Source organism: Theropithecus gelada, chromosome 6 (genome assembly GCF_003255815.1).
Source record: "Theropithecus gelada isolate Dixy chromosome 6, Tgel_1.0, whole genome shotgun sequence".
NCBI classification, from domain to species: domain Eukaryota; kingdom Metazoa; phylum Chordata; class Mammalia; order Primates; family Cercopithecidae; genus Theropithecus; species Theropithecus gelada.
In genome coordinates this window covers 176841151-176857003 of record NC_037673.1, presented here as the reverse complement: position 1 = coordinate 176857003, position 15853 = coordinate 176841151, and the positions used below count along the sequence as shown (strand labels likewise).

General features: G+C 62.9%; 1 protein-coding gene across 3 annotated transcripts in view; it reads left to right on the top strand.

Annotated features, from left to right (window-relative positions):
* FLT4 (fms related tyrosine kinase 4) overlaps positions 1–15853 on the top strand; it is a 45887-nt gene that overhangs the window by 20673 nt on the left and 9361 nt on the right. For all 3 annotated transcript variants that reach the window (XM_025387951.1, XM_025387952.1, XM_025387953.1), the window contains exons 9-27: positions 2278–2432; positions 2520–2682; positions 5047–5173; positions 6279–6387; positions 7197–7559; positions 7849–7995; positions 8094–8225; positions 8399–8505; positions 8803–8938; positions 9373–9477; positions 9794–9907; positions 10091–10179; positions 10280–10427; positions 10858–10952; positions 11350–11472; positions 12565–12676; positions 13539–13638; positions 14038–14143; positions 14978–15126. In XM_025387951.1, coding sequence (XP_025243736.1) covers positions 2278–2432; positions 2520–2682; positions 5047–5173; positions 6279–6387; positions 7197–7559; positions 7849–7995; positions 8094–8225; positions 8399–8505; positions 8803–8938; positions 9373–9477; positions 9794–9907; positions 10091–10179; positions 10280–10427; positions 10858–10952; positions 11350–11472; positions 12565–12676; positions 13539–13638; positions 14038–14143; positions 14978–15126 — 2580 coding nt within the window. The remainder of the gene's footprint in view (positions 1–2277; positions 2433–2519; positions 2683–5046; positions 5174–6278; positions 6388–7196; positions 7560–7848; positions 7996–8093; positions 8226–8398; positions 8506–8802; positions 8939–9372; positions 9478–9793; positions 9908–10090; positions 10180–10279; positions 10428–10857; positions 10953–11349; positions 11473–12564; positions 12677–13538; positions 13639–14037; positions 14144–14977; positions 15127–15853) is intronic.

Sequence of the window (15853 nt, the reverse complement as noted above, 5' to 3'; positions counted from 1 at the left end):
AGCTTCCAGGAGGCCGGCAGGCTGCTGGAGTCCCCGCAGACCCCCGATCTGCAGGCTGAATGAGGCTACCCTGCAGTGTGCCGAGGCCCAGGGAAGGGGTGCCTCAGGGGTGGCTCTGCCTCTGCTGGCTGCTCCCTGCAGGCTGTCGGGGGGCATGGCACTCCTCACAAACACATCCGCAGGCCGTCTGAGTAATCCACATGGCTCACCCATGGTCAGTCACACTTTGAGTCCCCATTGCATGGATGAGGAAGCACAGGCCAGGAAAGGTGATTCGTAATTGACCCCCAAGTTTCCAGGAGGGGTCTCTGCTCTGAGCTAGCCCAGCAGCCTCCTCCTTTTCAGCTTGGGCACCTCCCTCCTGGCAGGGCCACTCTTCCTGGAGCTGGGCAAGCAGAGGCCCAGGGTTTCCTCAGCCAGGGCCCCCTGCACTGGCTGGGGGCTGGTCTCTCCTGGGAAGGCCCAGGGTGTCCTGGCCCTGAGCCCAGTGTGACCCTCCCACTGAGGATACAGACTTCAGTGTCTGTCCAAGGCACCCGGTCAGCGCCAAGGCCCTTGGGGCAGAATTCTGAGGGCACTGGCAGATCCTGGAGCCTCACTCACAGGTGCAGCTCCTGGAGACTCCTGGGCCCTGTCCCCCACCCTCCAAGGCCAGCAGGACTGAGCCTGCTCTGGGCAGGTGGCAGCTCTGTTGCATCCAGGGTCTACCCAATCCTCAGGCAGCTGCCTCTCAGAACAGCTTTCCAGGATCACTCCTGCCACATCTGGTCCTGTTCCTATGGCACCCACGCAGCCTTCCTGTGGTGCCCATCCTTCCTATGGCACCATCACGTGACGATGGCGAGCAGTGACTGGGTGGATGGTCTGGCAAACACACAGACTGGTCCTTGGCTTCCGAAGCACCCATAGTGTGTCCAGCACGCTGCTGGCACTGTCTGAGTTAAACCTCACGACAGTTGCAAGGTGCATGTCATCTCCTCCGCTGAGGCAATGAAAGGGTCTCAGATCCGGCAAGTGGCAGACTCAGGACCAGAGCCACGCAGACAGCACCACCTCAGTTCCGCCCCGGCCCGGGCCTGCCTCACTCTGTGACCCCAGGCCAGGCAGCTGCCCTCTGGGTCCCTGCTGTGGTGTCCCAGTTGAGAACAGGTCCCTGCATCCCCTTCTCTCTTGGTCTCTGCCCAAGGGCTATGCCTCTCCCAGGCCACACTGTGGTGTCTCTCTGGTCTACCACACTCAGCACTGGGGCAGGCACCTGTCCAAAGGAGTATCTCCGTACAGAGTCCAGGACACAGAGACAGGTTCCTGCAGGGGCCCCAGCACACCCTCTGGGGCTGAGACATCTGCTTCCTCACGTGTGCAACAGACATGTAGGGAGCTGGGCGCAACTCTACAGGAGGCAGCCCTGCCCTCGTGGGGCTCCCAACCCAGGGGGAAGATGGGCAGTCAATAGACACAGCAAAGCAGGGGCAGGCCACAGCATAGGATAGGCAGGCAGGCTGCACACCCCCACCCAAATGAAGGAGGCAGGGAGCCCTGCAGATTCCTGGCTACGGAAATGAGCGTCCCAGCGAGGCGGGCAGTGATAGACAGGCCTTGGGGTGGGGGGTGGACAGCAAGAAGGCCACGTGTCTGGAGGGGCCACACACATGGCAAGGAGCTAGACTGCTCACAGGGACTGCACCTCACTCCTTCAGATGTCGGTAAGAAAGAGGACAGGGTCTCCAGGCCTGCCACATCTGGGCGCCCACCCACCCTTCCTGTGGCGCCCACCCTTCCTATGGCACCATCACATGTCGATGGCGAGCAGTGACTGGGTGGATGGTCTAGCAAACACACAGATGGGCTGGGTGGAGGAGCCAGGTGTGTGGGATCCTCCTGGGCTGGGCTGGGCAAGCCTGGCCGAAGAAGGCTGTCTGCAGCCACAGGTAGGGAGAGCGAAGGCGCTGCCCCAGCAGGGACATGGTCATCTCGCTACTTGTGGAGAGATCACAGAGCCTTTGGGGCAAGGCAGGGGATGCTACTGCAGACCTCAGTGACCGATGCCCCTGAGCCGGCCGCCTGACACGGTTGTCACACCTGGGAGATGCGGCCTGGAGATATCTCCAGGGACTTAGGCCTTCCCCTCGCAGACCAGTGTCTCCCGCCCTACCCTGCACTCCTGCCAGCCCCTCCCTCCTCCTGACCATGTATTTGGGGTCGGGGGCTGGGGGTGCCAGGATGAGGTTGGGGCTGAGGTGGGATCTGTACGGGCCCTGACCTCCCTTCCCCGGCCAGGTACAAGGATGGAAAGGCACTGTCCGGGCGCCACAGTCCACATGCCCTAGTGCTCAAGGAGGTGACAGAGGCCAGCACCGGCATCTACACCCTCGCCTTGTGGAACTCTGCTGCTGGCCTCAGACGCAACATCAGCCTGGAGCTGGTGGTGAATGGTAGGCCAGGGATGGGAGAGCACACAGGTGGGCGGTGGGCGGCGTGGCATTGGAAGTCAGCTGACCGGCCATCTGCTGTGCCCCCAGTGCCCCCCCACATACACGAGAAGGAGGCCTCCTCCCCCAGCATCTACTCGCGCCACAGCCGCCAGGCCCTCACCTGCACGGCCTATGGGGTGCCCCTGCCCCTCAGCATCCATTGGCACTGGCGGCCCTGGACACCCTGCAAGATGTTTGGCCAGCGGAGTCTGTGAGTACAGCTCCTACGTACGGCCCAGGCCCCTGCACAGCCACAGCCCCCGCCCCCAGCCTCCGCCGTGAGGAGCCCTCTTTATAGCGCCCCTCACCACCCAGGCCTTCCCTGCACCCCTCCCCAGGGCCCGGCTCTGAACTTGAACCCTACCTTCAGCTATAGCCAATCCCTGGCCTCACCGCGCCTGAGTGAGGCTCAGAGCCTCCCTTGCACCCCTCCTCCACCAGCTGGCCAGGCTGGACAAAGGATGGGTCCGGCCCCCACCCACCTCCCTCAAGAGCGAAGACCTCTGGACACATAATTGCATCATCTGGAGGCAGGAGGAAGCACGTGCCTCTGAGCACCCAGCAGGACACCTCCAGTGGGGCAGGGGTCTGGGAGGGTGTTATCTGAGCCTCTGGGATGGTTGCACTGAGCCCCACGGCACACCGTGTGTGCTCACGTGCCTCAGCTCATCTGTGCAGCACTCACGTCACCCCCTTACAGACAGGGAAACAGGGTCAGAGAAGGGAGATGGCTTTCCCAGGGGCACAGCTGTAAGCAGCAGGACCAACCCACCTGCTGAGCCATGCTCCCCTCACCCACCTGCTGGGCCGTGCTCCCCTCACCCACCTGCTGAGCCACGCTCCCCTCGCCCACCTGCTGAGCCGTGCTCCCCTCATCCACCTGCCACCCACCTGCTGGGCCATGCTCCCCTCGCCCACCTGCTGGGCCATGCTCCCCTCACCCACCTGCCACCCACCTGCTGGGCCATGCTCCCCTCACCCACCTGCCACTCACCTGCTGGGCCGCGCTCCCCTCGCCCACCTGCTGGGCCGCGCTCCCCTCACCCACCTGCCACCCACCTGCTGGGCCGCGCTCCCCTCGCCCACCTGCTGGGCCACGCTCCCCTCACCCACCTGCCACCCACCTGCTGGGCCATGCTCCCCTCACCCACCTGCCACCCACCTCTGGGCCATGCTCCCCTCGCCCACCTGCTGGGCCACGCTCCCCTCACCCACCTGCCACCCACCTGCTGGGCTGCGCTCCCCTCACCCACCTGCCACCCACCTGCTGGGCCGCGCTCCCCTCACCCACCTGCCACCCACCTGCTGGGCCGCGCTCCCCTCCACTGAGCGGGATGCCAGCAGGACAGATGGGTTTCACAGGACACTTAGACGAGCAGGGGATGAGAGGAGGGCGCCCAGGTGGGCAGGGCTTGAAGGCACTAGGGAGCCAGCGAAGGGTGTTGAGGAGTGGAGATATGGCTCAGGTTTTCCTTTTAGCGAGAGATCCTAGTGTCAAACTGGGGCGGGGTGGGAGTTGAGAACCTAGCTGGGAGATGAGGGTGGCCCCACTGGCTGTGGCTCTGCGGTGGTCGGTGGGGGTGGCTCAGTAGGGGTGGCCTGAGCCGGCCCCAAATGTCCAAGGTTCATAAGTATCCTTCTAGATGGTGTGGCCTGCAGCTCGCTGCCAGCACCTCCAAATGTCCTTCCTTCTGGGTGTGCCACCTTTATGCTCTGTGCCAAGTGATGGAGCCCTTCAGAGAGTCCCTGCTCGGCTCCTCCACAGGGGCAGATAGGAGCCTCCCTTGGGGCCCTGAGGCCACCCCCCAATCCTGGCAGGAGGCCAAGGCTGCTGGGGGTGCACACGCAGCCCAGAGGGAGGCCGCAGCTCCTAAAGCAGGAGAGAGGGAGAGGCCGGGCAGAGACGCCTCCTGGGGCAGAATGGGACTGTGCTGCCCCTGCAGCCATGTGGGCAGATCCAAGGTGGCCTCTGCAGGAAGGAGCAAGAGAAGCGGGACAGGGTGCACACGTGTGCGAGGGACAGTGGACACAGGAAGGTGGTGTCGGCAGCCTGTGTAGGACGGTTGCCGGGTCCTGACCCTGAAGTGTGGGAGACAGAGCTCCAGAAACAGGCTGGGCATGGTGGCTCACGCCTATAATCCCAGCATATTGGGAGGCCAAGGCCGGCGGATCACCTGAGGTCGGGGGTTTGAGACCAGCTGACCAACATGGAGAAACCCTGTCTCTACTAAAAATACAAAAAAATTAGATGGGCGTGGTGGCACACGCCTGTAATCCCAGCTACTTGGGAGGCTGAGGCAGGAGAATCGCTTGAACCTAGGAGGCGGAGGTTTCAGTGAGCCGAAATCGTGCCACTGCACTCCAGCCTGGGCAATAAGAGTGAAACTCCATCTCAAAAGAAAAGAAAAGAAGCAAAGTCCCCTTCCCATCTCCCTCACTCAGGCCCAAGGGCCAGCCTCGCCCACCATTCCATATGAGAAGGTGACTGGGTGTGACAAGGGCTTGACCCCGCCCCCGAAGTGGGCCCTTCCTGCCTGTGTCCCTGACCTGCCCTTGCCTCTTCTGGCTCTGGCAGCCGGCGGCGGCAGCAGCGAGACCTCATGCCACAGTGCCGTGACTGGAGGGCAGTGACCACGCAGGACGCTGTGAACCCCATCGAGAGCCTGGACACCTGGACCGAGTTTGTGGAGGGGAAGAATAAGGTACAGGCCAGCCGTGCTGCTGAGTGCCCAGGGAGAAGGAGAAGGGAGGAGAGAGAGGCCACTACTGCCGTGTGGTTTCCACCTGGCTTCCAGAGTGCTGGGCAGAGCGGCTGAGAGCGGGTGACCTTCCTGCAGTCTGTAGGCCTCGGCCACCCTGCCTGCAGAAAGGTCAGAGGGCCAGCCTCCGGCTTTGTGATGGAGGGCGGACCTCCGGCGGCTTCCCAGACAAGGAAGCTGAGATGCAAGGCCACCTGGCCAGGCCATGAACCCCTGAGGCCCACAGGCCCCAGGGCCAGGAGGGGACAGGGCTGGAGGCTGACCAGGTCTGCAGAGAGGGCTGTTGAGCCGCTGGCGCGGCCTGGGGGCAACACCGAGAAGGGGGTACTGAACAAAGGCACCTACTTCCTCCAGTCACTTCCTGTTTTCCTACACACCTCCAGAGCCTCTTCCTGTTCCAGTCCTGGACAGGAAGTGCCCAGCTGGGGGTGGGGTGGGGGTGGGGGTCTTTGGATGGTAGGCAGGGCCTATGGCCCTTCCTCCTCCCCTGTGTCTCACGCTTCCTACTCCCTGGGGCCTCGGTCCTTCTGGGAGCCATCCCCACGCCTCGCAGTAACCCTGGACCCAGGAGTTGCTGTTGTGGACAGTCCTGGGCTGAGGAGAGCATCTCACAAGGATCTCAGCAAGCAGCAACTGGGTTGGGCCTGACCCCATCCAGAAGTGACTGGCCTTTGCTGTGACCACAGCCTGAATTCTCACCCTGGCTTGGACTGACCCTGGTGCCCCTCAGCATAGCCACAGACTGAGCCCAGTCCCGGCCAGAGATCTCTCTGGTCCTGCCAAAGGCTGCCCTGTGACGTCACCGCAGCCCAGGCCCGCAGTCCCGTGCACTGTCCCTTGACTTTTCTGGGCAGCTGCCTCCCCCTGCTGCCCAAGGCCTTCTCTTCCCTGCCTCACCATCCCTGGTCCTGTGAGTTTCGGTCTTCTCCAGTCCAAAGCCTCAGTTTCCCCCATGACTGGTGGGCACAGCGACCTTCTTGCAGAAGGGGAGGGCCCAGGTTGGGAGAACTTGGGCAGGAAATGGATCCTTTTGCCTGTGCTCTCCCAGACCGTGAGCAAGCTGGTGATCCAGAATGCCAACGTGTCCGCCATGTACAAGTGTGTGGTCTCCAACAAGGTGGGCCAGGATGAGCGGCTCATCTACTTCTATGTGACCAGTGAGTGACCAGACCATCGCGGGCAGGCCTGGGTACAGGGTCAGGAGGGGGCAGGTTTGGGCGCATTGAGTTTCTGGGGTCCGTGGGGCACCCAGGAGAGAGATCCAAGGCCCAGCAGTTGTAGACAGGAAAAATAGATTTGAGGGTTATCAGCATAGGGCCTGGGTGCTGGTGCACTGGGATGGAATGGTGTCCTTTGTCCCCAACCCTGAGGTTCCTCCCTCGAGGATGCCCTTGGCTCACTGCAGCTCCTCCTAGCTATACCCACTCCCACTCTCCCCTTCCCAAGCCCTGGGACCTTGTGACTCGTGTGAATTTTGCTGTGGGGAGAAGATCTGTGGCTTACTCAGATTTTCAAATGTGCTAGTGACCTCAGGAGAGCTGAGCCCAGGAGAAGACGCCACTGGGTCCCAGAGTGTAAATCAGGGCACCAGCAGAGAGATGGAGCCCCAGAGAACACCTGGGGGCTGGGGAGGCCACAGGAGCCTGACCAGAAGGGACCAGAGAGGCAAAAGGAAATGGGCGCATGGCACTGGGAAGAGCCAGGGAAGAAGACACTGTTTCAGGCTGAACATGGGGTGGGCCGTGGCAAGCTTCAGGAGAGAATGAGGCTCAAGTCTCACTGAGTGGGGTCACGGAACTCCTGATGACCTGGGCTTCTCGGGGGTGGGGGCAAGCAGTCCAGCTGGGGCTCCTCCAGGAGAGAGAGAGAGAGAGAGAGGGAAGGAGGCAGGAGACCCCGGGGCGGTAGGTGGATGGGTGAGCAAACTCCCAGGGCAGTGTCACGGGCCTTCTTCCTCCCTCCACAGCCATCCCCGACGGCTTCAGCATCGAATCCAAGCCATCCGAGGAGCTACTGGAGGGCCAGCCCGTGCTCCTGAGCTGCCAAGCCGACAGCTACAAGTACGAGCACCTGCGCTGGTACCGCCTCAACCTGTCCACGCTGCACGATGCGCACGGGAACCCGCTGCTGCTCGACTGCAAGAACGTGCATCTGTTCGCCACCCCTCTGGCCGCCAGCCTGGAGGAGGTGGCGCCTGGGGCGCGCCACGCCACGCTCAGCCTGAGTATCCCCCGCGTCGCGCCCGAGCATGAGGGCCACTATGTGTGCGAAGTGCAAGACCGGCGCAGCCATGACAAGCACTGCCACAAGAAGTACCTGTCGGTGCAGGGTGAGGCTGGCCGCGGGGAGGGCGGGGACTCGCTCTTTTCTAGCCGAAGCTGCCTCTGCCTTTGCCCCGGCGTGGCTCGCCCCTGGGACGTCTATTCACTGCCCTGGCCTGCAGGAGCGCCCCCTCCTAACTATCCGCCTCCCCCTGCAGAGACGCGCCGCGCTCCTGCCCGGCGCACAAACCCTGAGTCCAGCTTTCGGGGATCCTTCCCTCCCTCTGCTCCCAGCCCAAAGAGGGTCCTCCTGCTAAGTGCAACTCCACTTAGTTCCTTCTCAACCCCTGCCCCCAGCCCTGGAGGCCCCTCGGCTCACGCAGAACTTGACCGACCTCCTGGTGAACGTGAGCGACTCCCTGGAGATGCAGTGCTTGGTGGCCGGAGCGCACGCGCCCAGCATCGTGTGGTACAAAGACGAGAGGCTGCTGGAGGAAAAGTCTGGTAGGGAGGGTGGCCCGGGCGAAGGGCAGGTCCCGAGGCCCGCGAGGCCAACGACCCCAAACCCAGGTGGACCCGCCCCTCCACCCCACCCCCTGCAGGAGTCGACTTGGCGGACTCCAACCAGAAGCTGAGCATCCAGCGCGTGCGCGAGGAGGATGCGGGTCGCTATCTGTGCAGCGTGTGCAACGCCAAGGGCTGCGTCAACTCCTCCGCCAGCGTGGCCGTGGAAGGTCCGGCCTCACCCTGCACCCCTCAACCCCCTTCCTGCCCCCAGTTAGCGCCTTCTTGTGGCCACTTCGGGCAAGTCGTGCCCACCAGAAGCGGCGCTGCCTGCAGTGCACCCTCTGCCACACACACACACACACACACACACACACACGCCGGCCCCTTTCTGCCCACGCAGGCTCTGAAGATAAGGGCAGCATGGAGATCGTGATCCTTGTCGGTACCGGGGTCATCGCTGTCTTCTTCTGGGTCCTCCTCCTCCTCATCTTCTGTAACATGAGGAGGGTGAGTGTCCCTCCCCTCTCCTGGTGGGGTCTCTCTCAGGACTCCCCCACCCTGTCCGCCCTTAAGATAAAGAATAAGGTGCCCGCCCTAGTTGACCTGGCAGCCTTGTCTCCTGGGTAGCCTCGCAGCCCTCCACCCTGGGCTCCAACCCCGCAGAGGTCTGCCTGTTACTCCGTCCTCTCCTTGACTGAGAGCCCCGCAGGACGTGCCATCTGTCCTGGGCAAAGTTCTGCCCCAGCCACAGTGGTACGGCCAAGTCAGTGAGCTGCCCCACTCCTCCCTGTCGCGTCCCCGCAGCCGGCCCACGCAGACATCAAGACGGGCTACCTGTCCATCATCATGGACCCCGGGGAGGTGCCTCTGGAGGAGCAATGCGAATACCTGTCCTACGACGCCAGCCAGTGGGAGTTCCCCCGAGAGCGGCTGCACCTGGGTGAGGCCAGCACCAGCCTGCCCAACCCACACCTCCTGCCCGGCGCACCTGCTGCAGGCTGGAGTTCCTGAATCCCTCCATTCTCGAAATTCCCACCAGGAAGTTCTGCCTGGCCTGACCTGCCCCTCTGGGCGTGGGTAACCAGAGCCTTAGCCAGGGTTCCCAGTTCCCAGGCTCCCCGAGGTCACCTGCTGCCACCCTGAGCAGGGTGGATCTGTCACACCTACCCGGGAGGATGCGCGGCTTCCTGTCCACCCTCTCCCTCTCTTCCCGCTGTGGCTCCCACGCTCTTCCTGTTTGGCAGAGAGGCTCCCCACGCTCCTCCTGCTGCCAGGCCTGTCCTCCTGGACCTCTGGACGGGGCTCCCCTGCTGCCCACCTGTCTCCACCCTCACCCCATACAGCTCACCTGCAACTGGCTCCCTGCCCCGACAGGGAGAGTGCTCGGCTACGGCGCCTTCGGGAAGGTGGTGGAAGCCTCCGCTTTCGGCATCAACAAGGGCAGCAGCTGTGACACCGTGGCCGTGAAAATGCTGAAAGGTGTGGGGTCTGCGGGCGAAAGGGGCAGCCTAGCTAGTGAGGAGCAGCAGCTCTGGGTGGGCCGGTGGCATGGCAACTCAGGAAGGGAAACTGAGGCCGGGAGCCAGTCTCATCCAAGATTCTACAGGGAGGCTGCGGGAGTCAGAGCCAAGGTACCACCCGAACCCCCTGCCTCAGTGGGGCCAGCAGGATGTCCTGGGGCCTTGGTACCCCTCCCCGTGCCCAGAGTGCTGGCTGTGCCTTAGCTAAGCAGCCCGTGGCGGGAAAGGGGGCCGTGCCCGGATTGGGGCCGACGCGAGGCCTGTGTCCCCTCCAGAGGGCGCCACAGCCAGCGAGCACCGCGCGCTGATGTCGGAGCTCAAGATCCTGATTCACATCGGGAACCACCTCAACGTGGTCAACCTCCTGGGGGCGTGCACCAAGCCCAAGGGTACGCAGCGGGGCGGCCCGCTGGGACGGCGAGACCCTGGGCGCAGGGCGCCGCGGGCGGGAGGGGCTGCAGGGCCGGCGCTGGGAGGCCCGCGGGGGCGCGGGTGCAAATGCGGAGCGCGCCCGCAGCGCGTCCCGGGTTCCGAACGCACGGCCCGCCCCGGCCCGCCCCGTCCCGCCGCAGGGCCCCTCATGGTGATCGTGGAGTACTGCAAGTACGGCAACCTCTCCAACTTCCTGCGCGCCAAGCGGGAGACCTTCAGCCCCTACGCAGTGAGTGGGCGGCCCGCGGGGCGCCACGGGCGGCGGGGGAGTGGAGGCGCCTCTGCCGTGGACACCTGGGCGCCCTCGAGCCAGCTTCATGCATCCGCAGGAGAAGTCTCCCGAGCAGCGCGGACGCATCCGCGCCATGGTGGAGCTGGCCAGGCTGGATCGGAGGCCAGGGAGCAGCGACAGGGTCCTCTTTACTCGGTTCCCGAAGAACGAGGGCGGAGCGAGGCGAGCTTCTCCAGACCAAGACGGTTAGAGCCTGGCTTCTTCCCCTTTCCTAGTGCCTGACAGGCCCGGTTAGATACCATGATCAGGCACCCTAGGGAAACCCAGCCTGGGGCCCTCGGTGGGGGCTTTCATGGGAGAGTGTGGAATGGGCTCTGCCTTAGGAAGGGAAGACACCTGGGGACAATTTTCACACAGGTGTTCCACGATTGACTGGGTCATCACAGGCTGAATAGGAAATTGCCCTGCAGACCAGGCAGGCAGTTGAGGGCCAAGCAGCAGGTGCCAAGCCCCCACAGAGCAACAGTATTTACTGCTCTGGGAGTAGCACGTGGGTGTTCCGGAGGCTGAGGGGGCAGGAGAGGGGCTGAAATGCTTGTTAGCTGCTCCCTGGGGCTGGGTGGATGAAGGCGGTGGTGGAGGCGCCTCCTGAGCCCACCTCGCCCCGCTGTGCAGCTGAGGACCTGTGGCTGAGCCCGCTGACCATGGAGGATCTTGTCTGCTACAGCTTCCAGGTGGCCAGAGGGATGGAGTTCCTGGCTTCCCGAAAGGTGAGCTTCCTCTGAAGGCCCTGCAGACGGGGAAAGGGTGGTGCATCCCCACCAGTCACCAAGAAGTGCTTGGTTCAGACTTCACCCTGCAGGGGCTCTGAGGTCCATTAGCATCTCTCCCACTTTGCAGAGGAGGAAACTGCCCAAAGCAGGGAGCTGACGCCCCAAAGTCTCTTGACTGCTCAGCAGCAGAGTCTGTCTGACTCCACGACTTTCTCTGCTTCCCCACAATTCCACAAGCTGTCTCCATGATGAGTCCCGGAGATGGACAGAAATCCTTCCCCACAGGCAGGGCACCCCCACGGTCCCCACTGCTTGGGCACCCTGGAGTTTCGGGTGTGGGTGTTACCCCAGGGGCCTGCACTGACAGCCCCCATTGCGCCTCCCTGCACCCCAGTGCATCCACAGAGACCTGGCTGCTCGGAACATTCTGCTGTCAGAAAGCGACGTGGTGAAGATCTGTGACTTTGGCCTTGCCCGGGACATCTACAAAGACCCTGATTACGTCCGCAAGGGCAGCGTGAGTGCAGGCCATTGAGGAGAGGGAATGTGGGGCTAAATAGGCGATGGGGTGGGACCACAGACTGCCTGTCCAGGAGAGGGAGTGCTGGCACAGGGTGATGTGGGATCCTTGGTTGGCCAGCCACCTGCCCAGCTGCTGGGGGACTCCCTGCCCCCAGGGGACCCTAGTGACCACCCCCCCCCTACAACTTAGGCATCCTGGGGCAAGGAAGTGGAGATGGGAGTTGACAAGTGGGGCCCCAGGGCTCCGATTGGAGCTTGTGCTTTGCCCAGTGCCGTGGTCCATGCAGCGGGCCTTGACTCCCAGGGCCTACCCTGTGGGGCCTGTGTGTGCAAGGCATTGCGTGGCGTCTATCCTAGAGATGGACCAGCTTGGTGGAGTATGTGGAACCCAGGAGGCGGAGTGTGTCTCATAAGTGGAGCTCAGGCAGGGCAGCAGGTGCCTGGATGAGCTTCCAAGGCGGGTCAGGGTTCCGTCCCTGGGAGAGGAAAGGTGTCAGAGTGAGGTGGAGGAGCAGGATGGGCCCAGGGCCTGGGCGTGATGGGCCATCCAGCCCAGTGTGGCTACTGGTTGGAGGGAAGGATCAGGTGTGCACTTACAGAAACTCCCCTGACACCACAGGCTGGGAAGAGAGGGGAGTAGGGGTGCTGGGGTGGAGGTAGAGGCCAGTCCAGAAGGGCCCTGGCCCTCAGGGCTCCCAGGTAGAGACCATGAGAGGGAGAGAGAGCTGGTGGCGGAGATGCCTCAGGAGCCCAGGAGGAGGGCGTCAGGAGTGATGGCCCAGCTTCTAGGGTAGGGACAGTGAGTAGATGGAACGTGCTTGTCAGGGGAGATGGTGAGAGTGTGCAGGGGTGCGTTTCATCAGGAAGCTGGGTTGGGGGTCTAGGGCTGGAAGAAAGCCTGCGGTCTCCCCCAATACCCCTCCCCTGAGAGCTCAGGGTAAGAGGGGGTCCCCGGCAGATCCAGGAGAACAGCAGCAGGGAGGCACCTTCCACCCAGGCAGAGGGCCCTGGTAGGGGGTGCCAGAGCGCCTGGCCTCAGCCCTCTCCTCCTATCCACCGTGGGACATGCTTCCCTCCGCCTCCCCAGGCCCGGCTGCCGCTGAAGTGGATGGCCCCTGAAAGCATCTTTGACAAGGTGTACACCACGCAGAGTGACGTGTGGTCCTTTGGGGTGCTGCTCTGGGAGATCTTCTCTCTGGGTGAGTGCAGGACGGGGTGCCGGTGGGGAGAGGAGGCGAGGTCACTGGTGCTAGGTTACATGACCAGCCCTGCTGGAGTAAGGGACTGGGCACCTGGAGGTATGTGCCAGGTCGTTCTGAAGCAGGGGCTTTGTGGGCCACCAAGAGCCCCCCACCTCTCCCCAGCCTGGCCCAGCCTCCGAGAGGACTTTGCCTCCAATGTGGGCCACCCTCTGTGGGGTGCACGCTGAAGCCTGGGCCGGGGCTGAGCCTGTTCACGTGGCAGCCCCAGAGGGAACTCAGGGCTCAGTCAGCGGGCGTGCCTACTGCAGGAGCTCCATGTGGGAGCGCAGGCCCCGCTGCAGGCATGATGAAGCCTCCAGGCCAGGGTAGGGCAGTGAACTTGAATAACTTAAAACGTCAGCAAGTGGCAACAGTGATACATGCTACTATGGAAACTAAAGGAGCAGGAAGAGTGTAGGAGGCGCGAGAGCTTGGGTCAGCCAGAGCGGCCCAAGGAGGGAGGTCAGCGATCCAGGACTGGGAGCAGCAGGGCTGGCAGAGAGCATCAGAAGCAGTGAGAGGCGAGAGAGGCTTTGTTGAAACTGACCACAGGCGGCTCCCCCGCCACGATGATCCGGTATCCATGATGTCTACCATGTTGCCAGTGCGTGGATGCTCTTGGCACCCCTAGCAAGCAGGCGGCACAGTCCTCTTTTAACCAGATGAAGAACTTGAACTGGGGAGGGCCGCGACCTGCCCGGGTCCCGGGTAGAGCAGGATCGGATGAGCCGTCTCCACCCCACCACGGGGATGGGGGAAGGGACAGAGGGGGTGACTTGGGGGGGCTTGCTCCCCACCCACCTCCCCTTCTTGTTGTCAGGGGCCTCCCCATACCCTGGGGTGCAGATCAATGAGGAGTTCTGCCAGCGGCTGAGAGACGGCACGAGGATGAGGGCCCCGGAGCTGGCCACTCCTGCCATGTGAGCCTCCCCATGGCCCTGCAGGTGTTGCGGGCAGTAAGCATAGGGGGCGTGGGGATTGTGGCCTTGAGAAGGTGGCATCAGGGAAGCCAGGGCCAGTAGGACAGGCCTGGGCACCACCCTCAAGACACACGGGTAGTCTGTGGCATAGCTGCAATGGGCACCAGGAGGGAAGGCCGGGTGCTGTCGGAACAGACAGAACCGGGTGTTCAGGGAAAGCATCACCAGGAGGTGACGCTGGGCTAACACTTGAAGGAGGAACGAGGGTAGCCGGACAAGGGTGGGGCACGTGTCAGGAGGAGGGCAGAGTGGGTGAGAGGGCCCAGGAAGGCTGGGGGACTGAAGGTGCTGGGGCGGGGGTGGGGTGCACGCGGTCCAGCAGCCCACGTGATCCTGCAGACGCCGTATCATGCTGAACTGCTGGTCTGGAGACCCCAAGGCGAGACCTGCGTTCTCGGAGCTGGTGGAGATCCTGGGGGACCTGCTCCAGGGCGGGGGCCTGCAAGTGAGCCCCTTCCGCACCCTGTTCTACTGTGGCCTTTGGCCCCTGCCCTGGGTCCCTGGCCCCAGCTGCCCCTCCAAGCCCCTCTAGGCTCTGCCCACCTCTAGGCTTGGGTGGTGCGGTCCTGGGCCCCTACCCACACCTCGTCCCCACACCGTTGCGTCTTTCTGTTGAGCACACGCCCACCGCACACCTACGCTGCCTGTTCCAGATGCTGTGTGGATAGTCAGAGCCTGTCCCTGCCCAAGGGGAATCCTAGGCTGGTCCCCACTGGCCTGCGAGGCAGCCCCATCTCGCTGGCATCATCATGATGCATTCCTTCAGCTGGTCCCGGTTCTGTCCCCCACTCCACTGAGCACATTGACCCAGCTCAAAGTGGGGCCTGGAGCAAGGACCCGGGAGCGGCCTGTTGCCCAGGCCTAGGGACTGGGATGGGTGCTGTGGCTCTAGTTCCATCCAGAGAAGGTAGGAAGTGCTGGCCCCAGTTCCTGAGGCTGCATGCTCAGCTGGGGACTGGAGGACGGATGATCCGGCCGAGCCCCGGCCTGCCCCATCTGCCTTATCCATATAGGAGGTACCTGGAAGGGCCGTTGGGAGAATTTGGTGAGGTTGGCACAGCCGGCATTCTGCTACCTTGATCCCTTACCTGTCGTGACGGCTGAAATGTGCTGGCTTCTGCACGAGCTCGTTTCCTCCTTGGAGCACTCACGTGCCCGCATGGTCTGTTAGGACCCTATTTCAGGGCTCAGGAGCCCAAGCAGTCCCAAGTGCAGGGGCGAGGGCTGAGGGCAGCGACTGGTGGTTTCTGGCCCGGCTGCCTCTCCTGTTCCCCGCCAGGAGGAAGAGGAGGCCTGCATGGCCCCACGTGGCTCTCAGAGCTCAGAAGAGGGCAGCTTCTCGCAGGTGTCCACTGTGGCCCTACACATCGCCCAGGCTGACGCTGAGGACAGCCCGCCAAACCTGCAGCGCCACAGCCTGGCCGCCAGGTCAGCTGTCCCGTGGGTCCAGGAATGGGGTGGGAGAAAGCCATGTGGACAGGGTGCATTTTATCCCTGTGCGTCTTTGGGGGAAAGCAAATCATGCGACGTCAGAGACCAGTGTGCACGAACCCAGAGCACAGAGCGACAGTAAATGACCCACTGCAGGTCCCCTCCAAGGCCATGTGACCTGGCTGCGTGCTTGTTTTTGAGTCCTGTCCACCCACCAGTGTCCCCTCACCCCAACATCAAGGGTACTTCTTTTTCTTTTTTTTTTTTTGAGATGGAGTCTCGCTCTGTCACCCAGGCTGGAGTGCAGTGGCAGGATCTCAGCTCACTCCAAGCTCTGCCTCCCAGGTTCACACCATTCTCCTGCCTCAGCCTCCCAGGTAGCTGGGACTACAGGTGCCCGCCACCATGCCCAGCTAATTTTTTGCATTTTTTAGTAGAGACGGGGTTTCACTGTGTTAGTCAGGATGGTCTCAATCTCCTGACCTTGTGATCCGCCCGCCTCGGCCTCCCAAAGTGCTGGGATTACAGGCGTGAGCCACCGCGCCCGACAAGGGTGCTTTTCTCACGGAGAGGTGGAGTGGACTGTGTTTGGGCCAATATTCCTCCCAGGAGTCTCTGATTATCTAAATCACTGACTAGTCTGGGGTTGAGTCCCCAAGAGTCCCTGGGAGGAGGGAAGGTCTCCAACTGAGGCATGGTCAGGAGGAGAACGTAACTTAATTCC